The sequence below is a fragment of the Vicia villosa genome, unplaced genomic scaffold (assembly GCF_029867415.1).
Source record: "Vicia villosa cultivar HV-30 ecotype Madison, WI unplaced genomic scaffold, Vvil1.0 ctg.000858F_1_1, whole genome shotgun sequence".
NCBI lineage: Eukaryota > Viridiplantae > Streptophyta > Magnoliopsida > Fabales > Fabaceae > Vicia > Vicia villosa.
In genome coordinates this window covers 689,845-706,062 of record NW_026705387.1, presented here as the reverse complement: position 1 = coordinate 706,062, position 16,218 = coordinate 689,845, and the positions used below count along the sequence as shown (strand labels likewise).

Genomic DNA, 16,218 nt, shown 5'->3' with positions numbered 1-16,218 from the left:
AATTTTTTATAAAAAAAAATATCAATAATTAATTCATGTAAAAGAAGGTCTAAGGTCTAAACTGCAATGTTGGTGTAACCGCATAAATAATCAAAATTTAGTTGAATATATTACTTTAATCGATTGTGTTGTGAACTTATTCATTTTCAAATAATCGATTATGGGAAGCGATCGAAAATCGAAGAGAACAGCTTATTCTTCGCCATCCGAATCCGAAGGTACTTCATTTTTCCACTACCCAATTCATTTCTCTTTTTCATTCGCTGTGCAGCACTCTTTTGCTGTACCGGAGGAAAACAATTAGGGTTGAATTTTTATTTTTGGGATTTTTTGCATTTAATCTTACTGATTTAGCTGAAAATTATTTTAACTAGTTCTTCAAAATAGGAATTTTTTGCATATTATTGTTATTAATTTTGTATCTTAGTGTTGATTATTCGCAGATGAGAAGAAACACAAGAGGAAGAGAACAATAGATGATGAGGAAAAGAAGAACAGGAAGAGGGAAAAGAGAGATAAAAGGAAGGACAAGAAACACTCCAAAGATAAATCTGATAAGGGTACTTATTTATTTGTTTATTTATGTTTGGTTCAGTCTCTTTAGCCCTTTTACGATAACTACCTCAAGCGTGTTTCGTGTTTCGTGCTGCGCTGAAAAGAATTGATTTTGAATTAATTGATTATGTAAAACTGATTCTAGCTAAAAGTTAGTTGAAGGTAAAATGATTTATGTTTAGATAAATATACGTAGTAGTGAGTTGAGTTGAACTGTAAATTTTAATGTAAAAATCACGTTTAAGCTAAAAAGCTACAAATTCTAGCTAGTAGAATTAGTTGTTGAGGCAGAACCAATTCTATTTTAGAAGAATCAAACACCTTAAAATCATTCCAAAATCAATTCTACACTTCTAAAATTGTTTTTGACTCTAAACCAAACATACACTAAGTGACTATCATAGGAGTACATGCTTATTAAAATCAAATTGGTTTTGTGTAAGCTATAAGCACTTTTGACAAGCTATCCTAAAGAGGTTATGGAAATAAGATGAACATAACTTATGGACATGTCATAAATTAATCTCATAAGCTCTCCAAAGAGTCTCTCAAGTGCCTATACGAGTAGATTTAAACTCAAATTAGTCAGTCCAAAGATCGATTTATGATTAGTTGGTCAATATATTTCAGTGCTGAAATATACTTTGTTTCTTTTCTTTTGATGTAGTTGCTGCAAGACTAAGAAGTCATTTTTATTATGGGACTTAGATGCGTATTTAGGTGTTGGTTTGATTTTTGGGTATGAGTAACGAATTTCAACTTTGTTAGAACTTTTTACATTAAAATTTGAATAACTGAATTTGATAAGAATGCTAAACCTAGAAATTAAATGAATGGTAAATTGGATACTTTAAACTTATTTGTATTTGTTTGTCAGCAATGTTGTTTTCAAAATGGTTTAGGTTGTGATTGTTTGTATAATATTAGAATCATGTCTCTACTTAACAAAATTATTCTAAGTAGAGGAACATGAAAACTGAAGGATTTATAGTAGTCATTTTGGCATGGAAGATCGTAGGAGTTAGAACTATAAAATAGAAATCAAGAGGTTGTGTATTGTAGAGTATAGACTAACTGCAAAGATGGTGGTTTCTATGAGATCTTCAATGATCTAGTCCACGAACATGGCGATATTTTGAGATAAATTTGAATGTACAATTTGTTTTAGGCATCTTGTTTTTTATATACATAGATGTTTGAAAAGGAGTGTGTCACAAATCATTATGCAACCATTTTCCAGTTCTGTAAAGTAAAATCTTCAGGCTTGCAATTTAGATGACATTAATTCATTTAGGCTTATTGCTTGGGATTTTGAGCATAAGCCATCATGGTCTTGCCCCATTTCATAGCAGATTCAACTTGTTACCTATTCCTATTTTTCCCTTTGGAAATATTGATGATGTATGTTTGATTGAATGTATTGAGTATCATAGAATTTGGGTTAGGCTTAACTAACCTCAGATACTAGCACAAGGAGTGATCGTTGTCCGACTATTATAAGGACTAATATGATTATAGAGTTATTCTCAATATCAACATCGCCCTTTCACGCCTAGTATAGGATATTTGGAGTCTAAAGTTTGCAAGACTACACACATATAGGTGGCCTGACAAATTTTGGTGTTAAGAGTTCCACATTCAATAAGACATGGCCTGAAAATGTGTTTAGAAGTAAGGTTTCCCTTTTTACAACCTGGTTTTTGAGGGTTGAATTATGTCCAACTCAACTTTTAAGATAGTATCATAACATATTCAAGATTTGTTGGGCTAATCACTATCGGGTTATGCTCCGGATGTCAAGTCTTGGGCGTGAGGGAAGAGTGTTGAGAGTCTCACTTTCAATGAGATATGGCTTGAAATATGTTTATAATAAGCATCTCTCACCTTATAAAACAGTTTTGTAGGGTTAATATAGGTCCAACTCAAATTTTAAGACTAAGATAGGCTTCGATTAGCTGCAATGAAGGTAATCTAGGACTTGCTGTGATCCTTCAAAAGATGAACATTCAAGGCTTATCCAATAATAAGGAAATTTGAAATTTTCAGTTCGTATACTTTTATTAATGTAGCAGAAACCAAACATAATATGGAAGAAAGACAAATTTGGTGGAGATTTTTTAGATAAGAAAGAACATAGAAATAGGGGGAATGACAAGGGGGAGAAAAAGGACAGCCAATAAAATTTTATTCTAAATTAAAGACTGAACGGTTAATGAGGAAACAAAATCGATAGCTAAGAATCCTAATTACTTAAAAACTGTAACTGCCACCTCAATTACAATATATCCCTGACCCATACAAATGTCATTCCGATATCCTAGATAACTTAATCTCTATGTCTAAATACTACGTGAGATCTCACATTGACTAGAAATGTTGCCCAAGTAATCTTTAAACGGCCTAGACAGCCCTTTACTTGTTGAGCTAGTTTTGAGGTTGAGTTAGACGTAGTTAAAATTCTAGGATGATACCTAAGTTTGAAGTCTGGGAGACCCTGCTTCCATATCGGTATCCTAGCTGCCTTTATCATAGTAAATCCTAAATTACCTTCATTGCATCTAATCGAAGTCAATCCTAGTCTTAAAATTTGGGTTAGACCTAATTCAACTTTACAAAACCGGTTTATAATGTGAGATGCATCTTACTTATCATAGCAATTATAATAATGATACTTTATTTTATCTTGACATTCTGTTGTCATTTCAGAGAAGAAGTCAAAAGACAAGCACAAAAGTAAACGCAGCAAAGGTGAAGTCAATGTGGTGAGTTATGTTCCCAGTCCCAATATTACTAAAAATGTTACTATCCAGTTATTGATATTTAGTCAGAAACTGTGATTGTTTAGGTTAGTTATCCAGTGGTTCATTGGTATTTATGGCTTCTCTTTATTTCAAATGTAGGATTTTCAAGAATTGTCCAGTGATGACTATTTTGCTAAGAATAATGAATTTGCTACCTGGCTGAAAGAAGAGAAGAATGTGTTTTTTTCTGATCTTTCATCAGAGTCAGCGCGTGAGCTGTTTGCAGAATTTGTGAAAGCTTGGAATAGAGGAAAGCTTGAGTCGAATTACTATGAAGGCATTGCAACTGCGCCTCGCTCATCCCATAACTGGAAAATCAAGAAGTAGATTTGACGAAAGAGCTTTCATTTTGACACAATCCCTAGACCCTTTGTTTAGAGTTTCTTTCTAACAGTAACTAACAACTGACTTGAAACTCAGTAATTATAGATGTTCTTTTATCTGCATAAATTGCACACTTGCATCAGTCTTCGAGGACCAGTTGTTCATTGCGTCGAAAAGAAAAAGTGTAAAGAACAGAAAACAGATAGAGTTGAAAAAATGAAGTAGGAGATTCGGTTTATGATTTGCAGAGTGATGGATAGGTATATCGCTTTCAAACATTGTGCTCAATCATAATGTTTTAGCACTTGCGAGACTAAATTTGAAAGAAAATAATGACAATTCAAAATTGGAAATTAAGATAAATGATCAACCAAGTAATTTATTCTTTATATTTTTAGGCTCAAAGATCGAATAAACTGTAGAACGATTTGATTAATGTTACAACAAAAAATCTTTAATTTGAACTATACTGATATTAATATGATACTCCTTTTTATTCTATTGCATATTATTTTTATTCTAACACTGTTGAGGTTCTATGTCCATTCTTGAAGTGTCACGTAGCCTTGTATTGATTCTCTCGATACTTTTCATCTGTTTCTTCATCTTGTTCTGTCCTCTTTGAGCCAACAGAAGCTGAGTTTCGTTTTCCAATACATTCTTCAAGTCACACAAACTTATCCTGAAGCATAGCTAAAAAATAGTGACACTAAATACTAAAAAATGATATTCTCATGTTGTGGGTGCCTCTCGCATTGCTCCCTCTATTCCATATTCCATTTTACTTTCATATTTTTTGTTTTGTATTGTTTTAAAAGTATTATTGACTTTTTACCGAAATGTAGGAGCACCACTAAAGTTTCAATAAAAAATCCCCTAAAGACAAAGGTTGAGTGTAGGATTGCAGTTACTGAATAATGCTGAGGGGTTATTAAAGCAATTCATAGAAACAATTTCACCCTTTCATACTGGGGAGGACTAGCGCAACTATGTCAAAGATTTGGAAATAAAGATACTAATGTCTGATTTTTGTTCAATTTTGTTCGTAAGAAGGGAAATGAGCCAGCACAAGCTTTGGCTGGATTTGTAATCACAAAGCTTTATTGTTGTTGGGTATCAATCCCTCCTTTGAATATTGTTTTCTATCAATCCCTCCTTTTAATGTTTTAGTTTTTATTCAAAAAGAAAAGGTAAAAACAGTTAAAAATTATTAAGTACTAGCAAAATGGAAAACAAAGAGATAATGTGCAATCAGATCATAAAAGGGAAAATAAATTAGAATGGTCATTAAAAGTCATTGTCTCATCATATATTCAAACAAGCTAGGTTTGTATATAGTAATTCTGATGGCTTTGGAGAAAAGTTTTTCAGAAGAATTGTTGGCCACACTACAAGATTAGCTCACAAATTTGTCAGTGCCATCACAAGTCTTCATTATCAACCCATCTTGAAATTCAATTAAACTCAACTAAACAAACACCAACTTCGAGAACACAAGGATGGATTCTTCATTGTAAGATCACTCTACTTCACCCAAATAATCATCAATTTCAGCTGGTGTCAATACCCTGAAAAATAATTAATCAACAGACTATTAACATGTGAAATCAGGCATTTAAAACAAAGACTTGAACTTGTCATTTTATGCACCAATACACCAGTAAAAGATAAGAAAATAATATTTCTACTTGCAGCAGAATATATGAAGAAAAGGAATATACATGTCATTGATTTCAAAACTTGGTGGCAAGAAACAAGAACTTCCAGACTTATTCGGTTGGTTGCAAGTTTTCAGTATTTTGATTTTTGAGTATAAACTTTAAAAAAACACAAAACAGGTTTTTCTAAGATGGAATTAACTTTAAAACTGTTAGCTTATTTTTTTAAATAAAAAGAGTTTATCATTGTTTTGTATTAAAACATGTCAAGTCCCAATCTATTATACCCTACTGTTTCCATTTCAACAACTCTGATTTACATTTTCTTGTTCCATTTTTCTACCATTGTAGAGCCTTGAGCTCACCATTTCCCATTCAATAATAGACAGTTGTTTACCTAAAATTCTGGTTTCTATCAACTTCAAACAATTTTTGAAAGTGAAAACCACGAAACTGAATGTGATCTTGTTTTTTCAAATTTTCAAAACTAATAACCAAACTGAGCAAGACCCAACGGACTTGATCTAGGTTTTGTTTGACCTTTGGTGCAAGTGTAAAGCAAGCACACCATAGTCCTAACCATTTCGTTAAATTTTTGGGAAGCAACTTATCCTGTTAAATTTTTGGGAAGCAACTTATCCTGTATTTCAACATACTCCTAATTTATTCATTCAGATTGGGTAACCAAAAATTTAACTCAACTTGATCAATGACAGAAACCAGACGAAGCAAGGTTCAAATAAGTAAGTACTAAAAAGGTAAAATACAAGATAGAAAAGTCAGCTAAATTATAGCTTAGTGAATGGAGATATGCACCTGAACTTTTTGTCAGCACCAATTATGCCAATTTCAATATTTTTTGCTGAGATCTGTCCCTCAAACCTAGAAAACACCAACAAAAGAAAACCAACGGAATAGTTTCAGAGACTAGGAAAGATCAGATAGTTTGCAAAATACAATAAGGCAAACAAGAGAATAAAAATAGACGACGTAAAATTTGTCAATGGAAAAATATATGCAGTTCTCACTCCCTTTCATTTTCTAATTTTCCAAGGAACCTTGCTACCAATACCATAAAGTCAGCTCATAGTGAGGGATGCTCCTTGGTAAAGTCAAGATCACTAATATAAAAATGTGCTTTATCACCCTAGATAGGATTAGCCTCTATTTTTTTTTCCAAGTGAACCCATTAAGCTAGTCTTAGATACATTTCCTTCTTCAATTTATAATTCTGAAACACCAAAGCTACCATATACTACATATGCCAGGAAAAAACATTGATAGAATGAAAACAGAAACAAACAAAAAAGTTATAAAATTTTGTAAGCCTCTTAATTGACTGTAATAGTTAAATATGATATTTTCACTAAAGTTTTATTCAGTGCATAAACTTTAAATGGTATTTCCCCTACCCTTCCTTCAGTGTCAATATTGCTGTGTGGACTGCATCGTCGAGCTCCATATCATCAGTGTACCTACAATTGGAATGAAGAAAAAATTGAATTGATAAGCATTGAGGTATAATTGTAATCAACAATACTAACATCAAACAGAAATGAAAAGTTACAACCTCTAAAATTAAGAGTCAAACCACCTAATGGACACAACTAGACATCAGACATTGATACACTACATATTTACCTACAATATTATCATCATTTATCATAAAGCATACCTCTTCTCAAGAAATGTCTTAGCATTAGAAACATTTTTCCCCATAGCGGAAGCTTTCCAAGAAAAATATGAACCAGATGGATCGACCTACAGCAAAAACAAATTGACCAAAAACAACCTTCAATTTTCCCTTCTCTAACTAAAAACTCCATTAACTTTAAACATTTCTAAGTGCAAGAACCTCTCAAAAAAATCTAAGTGCAACATCCTCGATCAGCAATACAAAGAACACTGATTTTTTCCAATGAATGAATATTGTCTAAACTTTTTACATGTACAGCATGTCATACCTGATATAGTTGTGGTCCATTATCATCAAATCCAGCAACTAGCAAGGACACTCCAAAAGGCCTAACACCACTATTAGAGCAAAAGAAGAAATATTAAACTCCAAAGATAGTAAAGGGGGAAAATGTGAAGAAAAAGGAGCTGTTGAGAATAAAAATAAGTAAGAGGGTCTAATTAAGTTCGCTGCACTAAATTAGAGGTACATTGTGGAATTCGAGTAGGAACCAAAATGTTTATCAAAACTTGGAGTTCCCAACAGTTGCACTGAAACCAACTCATGATGCTACTGTCATTGGATCAACAAATACAAGTTCTTTCAGAGAGGAAAATATCTCAAGTTTCAAACACCTTGTCTTAGACTTATTTCAAATTTCCCTCAACATATAATGATAATTGAGTTTTTTCCTGAAACAATCCCTCAACATGCAATTTAGTTATAAAAATTAATATCTATTAACTTTGAAAAGCATCACAACGGATACTTCATGTTGATTGAAGTGGATAATTTTGGTAATTTTTCTGTTATAAAAATAATCTTATTGTTCAAAATTAAAGGGGCTGAAATGAAACTGTAGTTGGAAAATTCTAGTGAGGGGATAATATGGAAGACAAGTTGAAAAAACAGAACACAGGTAGAAGTTGTGGAATTTAGCAAAAACTCCAAATTGATGAGGATAAAATGCTAATTTTTACCTTGATTAAACCGTATTATCCACTATCTTAATTTTTGTGTAGTGGGAGAGATGACATTCATACATAACATAAACTTATATGCAATGAATATATAAAGAAAAAATTCAGCTGTGAAAATAAAATGCAGACACTACAAACTGAGTTATTACCCAGACTGAGTAAATTCCTGCATAACCGCGGCAACTTCCCTTACTAGTTGAGTGACAGGGATTGGTTCCTGCAATTTTAACTTACAATATCAGATAGTCTACTTTTAATAAAAGATCCATTATAGAATACGAGAAGATAACAGAAAAGACATGTGGACTAGAAAATATATATTCAGAGATAAACATTATCAATAGCATAAATTGTGTAGTTTTAACAAAGACAATTAAAAAGTACTTGGCACTATCCAGAAAAAGAAATGCTCTATGAAATATGTAATCAATGTATAACAAACCAACACTCAGAATACATCCCCCACAAGTCTGCAACAAGAATAATTAAGATTCTACGGTTGAAGAGGAAATGTATCCTAACTCATTCCAATCAACAGAAAAAAAGGGAATCAGCATACAACATATGGATGGACATGTTATACTACCAAGTAACATTTAAACAATAAAATTCATTCCAAAGTGAAGGTGATAACACTATAACTGAAGCATATTGACCAAATATAGACCAAGGAAGAATGTTGCAAAATAAAATTATATACCATACTTTATATAATCGGTGATACTGCTCAGCTTGCTTCCTGCTTTTTCGTACCAAAACTCGGAAATCAGGACCCATGCCACTGAACAACAAAGAACAAAATTGAAGCCAATTAAATTTAATATCTGAAAACAATTTAAATTTAAATAATAAATGACAACACTTTACACTTCGCCAATGACAACACTTATTAATGTTTTGACTGAAAACATATGTTTTCCTTCTATCATTTCTTTAAGAAGGTTTAAGCATGGCATGCCTATTTCCATTCTATACATAATAAATGCTAAAGATTTTTCCCAGAAAAAAGTTGAGTCACTTCCCTCAGGCTGCCTTTCCAGTTCTCAAAAAGTTGGACACTGCTTGCTAGGATGTATCATTAAGTAGAATAAGGACAACTGATCTGTTGGGGTTTGGTCCATTAGTAAGATTAGTTAGGTAGTCTTTCAAGCTTTTCATGAAATACTTTTATTCTAGTGGGGAATCCGTTTAGTAGGGTTCATCGAGTACTTCTGATGGTTTTGTAAACAAAAGGAGGGATCTTTTGAGAAGGGAAAACCCTTGGATAGAATTCTCTGTTGTACATTTAGTTTTCAATAATACACTTCTATTCTATCATTCATTAATTTCAATTTCTCCGGTTTCCTACTAGAAACTTCAATGGCATATTGTGTTTAAGAACACATTCAAAATCAACCATCAACTGCCATTACATGAAGCAGCCACTATAGTACAACAAAATAATAATGCTGTAGAAATATGTTATAACTTAAACATGTATGAAGAAAAAAAACCTGTAGACAACACCTATATTTGGTGTTAATAACTGAATTTTCTGGACCTGCAATCATATGACAAAAAGTGTAAGACCCGAATGTGTCAAATCTCAAACAAATGAAATGAAAAAACAAATATCTTCAAAGTTTTTTTTCAAAAAAGTAAGTTCACAAGCAGTTTGCAGAAACTAGCCAAAATATTTTGTTTTATCAATGGCCATACTAGCAAATATCCTTAATTATCCAGATATAAAAAGAACATTTTCCACTTAGCAAATACTATTCAAAGAAAAATTTGGTAGATTTGGTAAATTCTATGTTAGGAAAAGACAAAAAGGGAAGGAGAGAGAACAGAATATTGAGTAGATTTGCTGCACATGGCTTGTCACAGCTGGCTTACAGCTGGCAGCCTGTGAGTGGGGGAATTGTCCTAGGATTCTGAATAAATGATTGCAGCAGCTAGTTTGTTAGATAGGCAGAAATTAGTAGTGGATATACCACATGGGAGAGACTAGGCCTCTCTAAGAGCCTCCATTCTGTTTCTATCTTTTCTGCATTTTTTCTACAGCTTTCTACTCTTATTTGTAACCCTAGATCCCATTTGAACTCTAGAGAACTTCAAATAAAAGTCAGTATTTTCTTATATCATTCTGTTTCTGTTATTTTTCCTATTTAGATATTAAATTGATCCTATCAATTTGGTATCTAGAGCCTTGGTTTCATCAGTTTGTGAATGGTCAATACAAGGAGCATCATGGAAAATAGAGTAGACACGATGGAGCAGAGAATGAACAATTTTGAAGGAACCTTAGATCAAATCAGACTGCTGGTTCTGGAACAACAAGCGAAACCCCAAGTCACGATGGAGCAGATACGCCAACTGCTTCAGGATCGACCACGAAGGACACATAGATATGGGAGCGAGCACGAGTACGACGATGAGGAAGGAAGTGAGAGAAGCACTGTGTCACGAGATTCTCGACCCAGAACTCGTCGTCACGGTGGCGGAAATGGGTCTAGGTTTTTGGGAAACAAACGAAGATTGGAAATTCCAATCTTTAAGGGAGATGACGCATTTGGTTGGCTGGTTCGCGTAGAGAGATACTTCCATTTGAATGGGATACGAGTACGTGACAAGCTAGACGCAGTGGTACTGGCTATGGAGGATAGAGCTTTGAATTGGTATCAGTGGTGGGAAGAACAAGCACCACTAAGGACTTGGGAGGAATTTAAGATTGCGGTGATGAGAAGATTTCAACCGGGTATGATGCAAAACCCGATGGGCCCCCTGCTGAGTTTGAAACAAAAAGGGACTGTTGTGGAGTATATGGAGAAGTTTGAGAGGTTAGTAGCTCCTTTAAGAAGAGAGGAAAGAATAATGTTAGATTCCATTTTTTTGAATGGTTTGAAGGAGGAGATTCAGGCTGAACTAAAGCTCTATGAGAGTCAAGGTTTATCTGACCTCATGGATAGAGCATTATTAATTGAAGAGAAAAATGAAGTTTGCCAAAAGAAGGGGAGCTCGTGGAAGGATAGAGGAGGACTGCTGAAAATCAAAGATCCTATAGAAGTAGGTGGCTCTAAGAAGGATGGTGAGAACATCAGTGGAGGAGCAAATGAGAGATACAAAGGAAGGAGATTGAATCCTGCTGAGTTAGAGGAGAGGAGCAAGAAGGGATTGTGCTTTAAGTGTGGTGACAAATGGAATCGGGAGCACATATGCAAATTTAAGCATATGAGTTTCAAGCTGTGTGAGATTAGTAGTGAGGAAGAAGAGGGGAATTGGGGAGTTAGTACTCAAACTGAGGCAGTGGAGGAATTAGTGACAGAACTCAAAACCTTACATTTGTCACTGCAGAGCAAGCAAGGGTTCACTTCTAATAAATCCTTCAAGGTTTGGGCTACCGTACAAGGACAGAAGTTGATAACCCTCATTGATTCAGGGGCAACTAGTAATTTCATTGATGCTAGGCTGGTAGAGAGAATGGGCATACAGTTGATGGAGACTCCTCCCTATGTCATAGAGGTGGGAAATGGAGAGAGGGTTAAATATCAAGGTGTTTGTGAAGGGCTGAGTTTCAATGTGCAAGGGGTTGACTTTAATCAACATTTTTTCTTAATGGAGTTAGGTGGAGCTGAATTGGTGTTGGGGATGGATTGGTTGGCCAGTTTGGGCAGCATTGAAGCAAATTTTGGTGTGTTATATCTGAAATGGAAGCAGGAGGAGATTGAACATTGTATTTTTGGTGACCCTGTACTAAGTACCAAACAAGCTTCTATGGAAGAAATGTTGAAAGCCTTGAATGATGAAGGAAGAGGAATGCTGGTAGAATCTGTGCAAGCTGAAGGAGAAAATGCAGCAGTAGAGGATGATGAATGGAAGACATTACTGGACAGGTTTGAAGAAGTATTCCATCTACCTAATGGGCTACCACCTATTAGGGAGCATGATCATGCTATCATCCTAAAGCCTGGAGCAACTATTCCTAATCTGAGACCCTATAGATATCCCTTCTACCTAAAAAATGAGATAGAGAAGATTGTGGGTGAAATGAAGCAGGCTGGGACTCAGTTGAAATACAGCAGTGCATATCATCCTCAGTCTGATGGCCAGACAGAGGTGGTGAACAGATGTTTGGAGACCTACCTGAGATGTGTAACAGGGTTGAAGCCTAAGCAGTGGCCCAAGTGGTTAGCCTGGGCAGAATATTGGTACAACACCAACTATCATGCTTCACTTAAAACTACACCATTTGCAGCCCTTTATGGTAGACCCCCCCCCTGTGTTAATCAGAGGTGATACTCCTCCTTCAGTAGTAGATGAGGTGAATAAGCTCACAGCTGAAAGAAACATAATGATCAAGGAGCTGAAGGATCAATTGTGCAAAGCTCAAGATGTGATGAAAACTCAGGCAAATAAACATAGGAGGGAAGTAGAATATGAAGTTGGAGATATGGTTTTTCTAAAAATCCAGCCTTACAAAATGAAGAAATTGGCCCAGAGATTGAACCAAAAGTTGAGCCCAAGATATTATGGACCTTATGAGATAATCAAGAGGATTGGTGCTGTAGCCTATAAGCTCAAACTGCCTGAAGACACCAAGGTACATCCTGTCTTCCATGTATCATTGCTGAAGAAGGCTGTAATTCCTTCTGTTATGCCCCAACCATTACCCTCCTGCATGAATGAAGACTGGCAGCTTGAGCCCTTGCCTGAGAAAGTTATGGAAGAAAGGAGGAATAAGCAGGGTGAACTGGAGGTGTTGATCAAATGGAAAACATTGCCAGATTTTGAAAACTCTTGGGAACTAGTGAGTAAGATAAAAGAAGAGTTTCCAGACTTTATCCTTGAGGTCAAGGATAGTTTTGAAGGGGAGGGAATTGGTAGATTTGGTAAATTCTATGTTAGGAAAAGACAAAAAGGGAAGGAGAGAGAACAGAATATTGAGTAGATTTGCTGCACATGGCTTGTCACAGCTGGCTTACAGCTGGCAGCCTGTGAGTGGGGGAATTGTCCTAGGATTCTGAATAAATGATTGCAGCAGCTAGTTTGTTAGATAGGCAGAAATTAGTAGTGGATATACCACATGGGAGAGACTAGGCCTCTCTAAGAGCCTCCATTCTGTTTCTATCTTTTCTGCATTTTTTCTACAGCTTTCTACTCTTATTTGTAACCCTAGATCCCATTTGAACTCTAGAGAACTTCAAATAAAAGTCAGTATTTTCTTATATCATTCTGTTTCTGTTATTTTTCCTATTTAGATATTAAATTGATCCTATCAAAAAACAATGTGGCATACTATATTTTCAAGTACTAGGAGTCTAGGACTAGGCATAGAAGGTTTATTAGAAAAACTGAGAAAACAATAATAACAGATTAGAAAAGGATGTCCAAATATTTATTAGGGATGCAGAAAAAGCATAGGACAAAAGATCGCACAACCATATTAAATACAACTCCATTAAATACAACTTTGAAGAAGACAAATTAAAAAAAAAAAAAGAAACATACTGATGCTTCATCAACCAAAATAGACGGCAGCTTCTTCTCTGTTGCAATGACAACTCCATTTGCAGCTGCATGAACCAAATACATAGTTACAAATAGCAAAAGTTGCAGACAATATTACAAGAAACAAATCATCCATACACACCCGTGGAGTTAGAAAGGAAACAGTACATATTTAAATAAAACGTAATTTATCCTAATTTATTATAATATGAACTCCCTTCATACTTGAGGCCATCATCAGCTTGTATTATATAGATCAAAACAATTGGTCAATCAGAGAATGTCATTTATGCGAGGATAATTCTCTATTTTCTCATACTACAAGTAATTTTAGCACAGACAAGATAGATTATTTGAATGAGTTTTAAAACGATATTAAAAGACAATAGGACAATGACATGAGTAATATAGAATTTTAAATCGGGTGAAAGAATTATCAGTTTGTGGTACATATTTAAGAGAATTTACCTATGTACAATTCATACCTATTTTACTGAGATATATCACCATACCTATGAATAATTCAATTTACTGTTTTGTGGTTCTGTCCTACTGGCTTTTTCAGATTTTAGGCGCTGAGTCAGTCATTAGTTAATCACATTCAGGACTGAATGATACCTTCTGATTGGTTATGTACTTATTTTGATTCAGAATGTGGAATTTTGCATCAAATTGTATTACTGGAGTGGAGATGCGGGACTGAAAAAGGGTTCTCCAAACCCAACTCATTCTACTTCAGAATGCTCTAATGATGAGACCTCTGTCATTGGAATAGAGGAAGGGCTTGAATGCCCGGTATGCTGGGAATCGTTCCACATGGTTGAAAACGTGCCCTATGTTTTATGGTGTGGTCATACCCTCTGCAAAAACTGTATCTTGGGACTACAATGGGCTGTTGTGAAATTTCCGACGCTGCTGGTTCAACTTCCACTTTTCATCTCCTGCCCATGGTGAAACCTACTATCATTCCATTTAGTTTATCGGGGAAATCTTAGATCCCTCGCAAGAACTACTTCCTCCTTTGGATGGTTGAGGGCAATAATGGAGATCGAGTAAAATCTCATTCAACTGTCTCTGAGGGTAATCAACAAAATTGTACAAGCAGGGGCAATTTTCAAAGTCCAATGCAAGAGTGTCTGAATTTAGCTTTATCATTTATTTATTTTTATAATCTATTCAAGATCTATATAAGTCTACATTTCTAAAGAAAACTCTTTTCTCTAACTACGTCAAGCAATTAGTCAAAAAATAGACACAAAATAGGTGCAGCATTTAGCATTTAGTAACTAAATAAACCATTCGGCGCCAACCCCATTACTCTATCAACCCTCATCGAGCAACCAATCAACAACAAAGCTGTCTAATGTTTCCTAAAATCATATTCATTCAAATTAAACCCTGAAGCAACATCTACAGTGAAGAAGAAAGGATGAAAAGCAGATCCAACAACTACCTTTAATTCCAAGAGAAGTTTGTCCAGAGCCAACAGCAGTCAAAGCATGCTCAATCTGAACAAGCTTTCCAGAAGGACTGGTCCATAACAAAACAGAATCAAAATCAGTTCAAACATACACAACATTATCAATTCAATCAATACAGAGAGAGATACAGAAATATAGTAACAATCATACCTAAAAGTTGTAAGAGAAAACGAGTATTGACTATCTCCCATGACAAATCTCTACAAACAACAAAACCTAACAATCACAAATTGAAAAAAAAAAACACTGTAAACAATCGATTTTCATACAAACCCTAGTGAAAAAATTCAAAAAGGTGAAATTCGAATTGCTAAAATTAAATTAAAACAAAACGAAGACGCGGTGAAGTAGTGATCGCATGGATCGATTTAGGGAAGGAAAAGGAAGAGAAAATGGTGAGAAAACGAAGGGGAAATTGTAGAGAGAACGAACCTGAGAAGTGGAAAGAGAAAATGAGAGAAAGAGAAAGAGTGTTGCAAAGTTTGAAGATTCTGTGAAGTTGGAGTAAAATGAGAGAGAAGAAGTAGGCAACAAGTCTAAAACATGAATGGGCCTTGGGCTTCATCTTTTCACTTGTTTTTCTATATGTAATTTGGGAGGTGCGAACAATGAGAGCTATAGATAAATGGAATAATTTGATGTTAGTTGATAAAGTGGGTCGAATACTGATGGTGAAAAATTTAATAATATTTATTAAAATAAAAATAAGTGTTGTGTAAATGTTAACCTTGATAAAAAAAAATTTATTAGGATATTAAAATAGTTAGATGTGATTTTTTATGTTAGAAGTTGGATGTATTCGTTTAGGAAAAAATATTTGTTTAACTTAATTGACTTCTTTTTTTATTTTGTAGAATGGAGGGTTTTCAATCAAAAGAAAAATAACTTACACTATAGTCAATATTGGGTTAACCAACCCTCTCGTATTTGCTTCAACCAGATGTTTAATTTGACTTTGAATATGCGAAAAGAACATATTATCAAACTCTAAATAGCAACCAATGTTTTCTAAAGCATCAACACAAGCATTTTCCTCTTTGTATGTATGTGCAACTTCAACTGATCAATGCAAATTCAACAATCTACGAATATTCTTAACAAGAGTTTGCCCCACAGTATTCCCAAAAATGCCACTATGAATAGCATGGATCACCGATAGAGAGTCAATATTCAACTCCACCCTCGTAAATCCAATGCCCCTAGTATACTTCAAACCTTCAAACATTCCCCACAACTCAGCAATATAAGCACTACACG

General features: G+C 34.6%; 2 protein-coding genes across 3 annotated transcripts; one reads left to right on the top strand and one right to left on the bottom strand.

Annotated features, from left to right (window-relative positions):
- Positions 1-60: 60 nt before the first annotated feature.
- On the top strand, positions 61-3,918 carry LOC131631732 (style cell-cycle inhibitor 1-A-like). Its single transcript, XM_058902499.1, has 4 exons — positions 61-218; positions 444-560; positions 3,262-3,317; positions 3,456-3,918. The coding sequence occupies exons 1-4, from the start codon at positions 161-163 to the stop codon at positions 3,681-3,683; spliced, it is 459 nt and encodes a 152-aa protein (XP_058758482.1). The 5' UTR covers positions 61-160; the 3' UTR covers positions 3,684-3,918.
- A 1,021-nt stretch (positions 3,919-4,939) lies between these two features.
- Positions 4,940-15,480, bottom strand: LOC131631731 (proteasome subunit alpha type-2-A). 2 transcript variants are annotated; one of them, XM_058902497.1, is made up of 12 exons: positions 15,394-15,480; positions 15,112-15,177; positions 14,934-15,010; positions 13,481-13,545; positions 9,487-9,533; positions 8,699-8,774; positions 8,143-8,210; positions 7,303-7,372; positions 7,014-7,099; positions 6,751-6,813; positions 6,155-6,220; positions 4,940-5,248 (listed from the first exon to the last, which is right to left on the bottom strand). In XM_058902497.1, exons 2-12 carry the CDS (start codon positions 15,150-15,152, stop codon positions 5,200-5,202), a joined length of 708 nt encoding a protein of 235 aa, XP_058758480.1. In that variant the 5' UTR covers positions 15,153-15,177; positions 15,394-15,480; the 3' UTR covers positions 4,940-5,199. The 2 variants fall into 2 exon arrangements, with proteins under 2 accessions (XP_058758480.1, XP_058758481.1); XM_058902498.1 differs by having other exon boundaries at positions 15,112-15,161.
- Between the last annotated feature and the right edge of the window lie 738 nt (positions 15,481-16,218).

Excerpts from the sequence above, each read along its gene's own strand:
- LOC131631732 (XM_058902499.1), top strand. The coding sequence starts at position 161 with ATGGGAAGCGATCGAAAATCGAAGAGAACAGCTTATTCTTCGCCATCC. Across the intron at positions 219-443 it reads TTCGCCATCCGAATCCGAAG|ATGAGAAGAAACACAAGAGG; the intron begins GTACTTCATTTT and ends GATTATTCGCAG. Across the intron at positions 561-3,261 it reads CAAAGATAAATCTGATAAGG|AGAAGAAGTCAAAAGACAAG; the intron begins GTACTTATTTAT and ends TTGTCATTTCAG.
- LOC131631731 (XM_058902497.1), bottom strand. The coding sequence starts at position 15,152 with ATGGGAGATAGTCAATACTCGTTTTCTCTTACAACTTTTAG. Across the intron at positions 8,211-8,698 it reads AGTATCACCGATTATATAAA|GAACCAATCCCTGTCACTCA; the intron begins GTATGGTATATA and ends TTAAAATTGCAG. Across the intron at positions 6,221-6,750 it reads ATATTGACACTGAAGGAAGG|GTTTGAGGGACAGATCTCAG; the intron begins GTAGGGGAAATA and ends GGTGTTTTCTAG.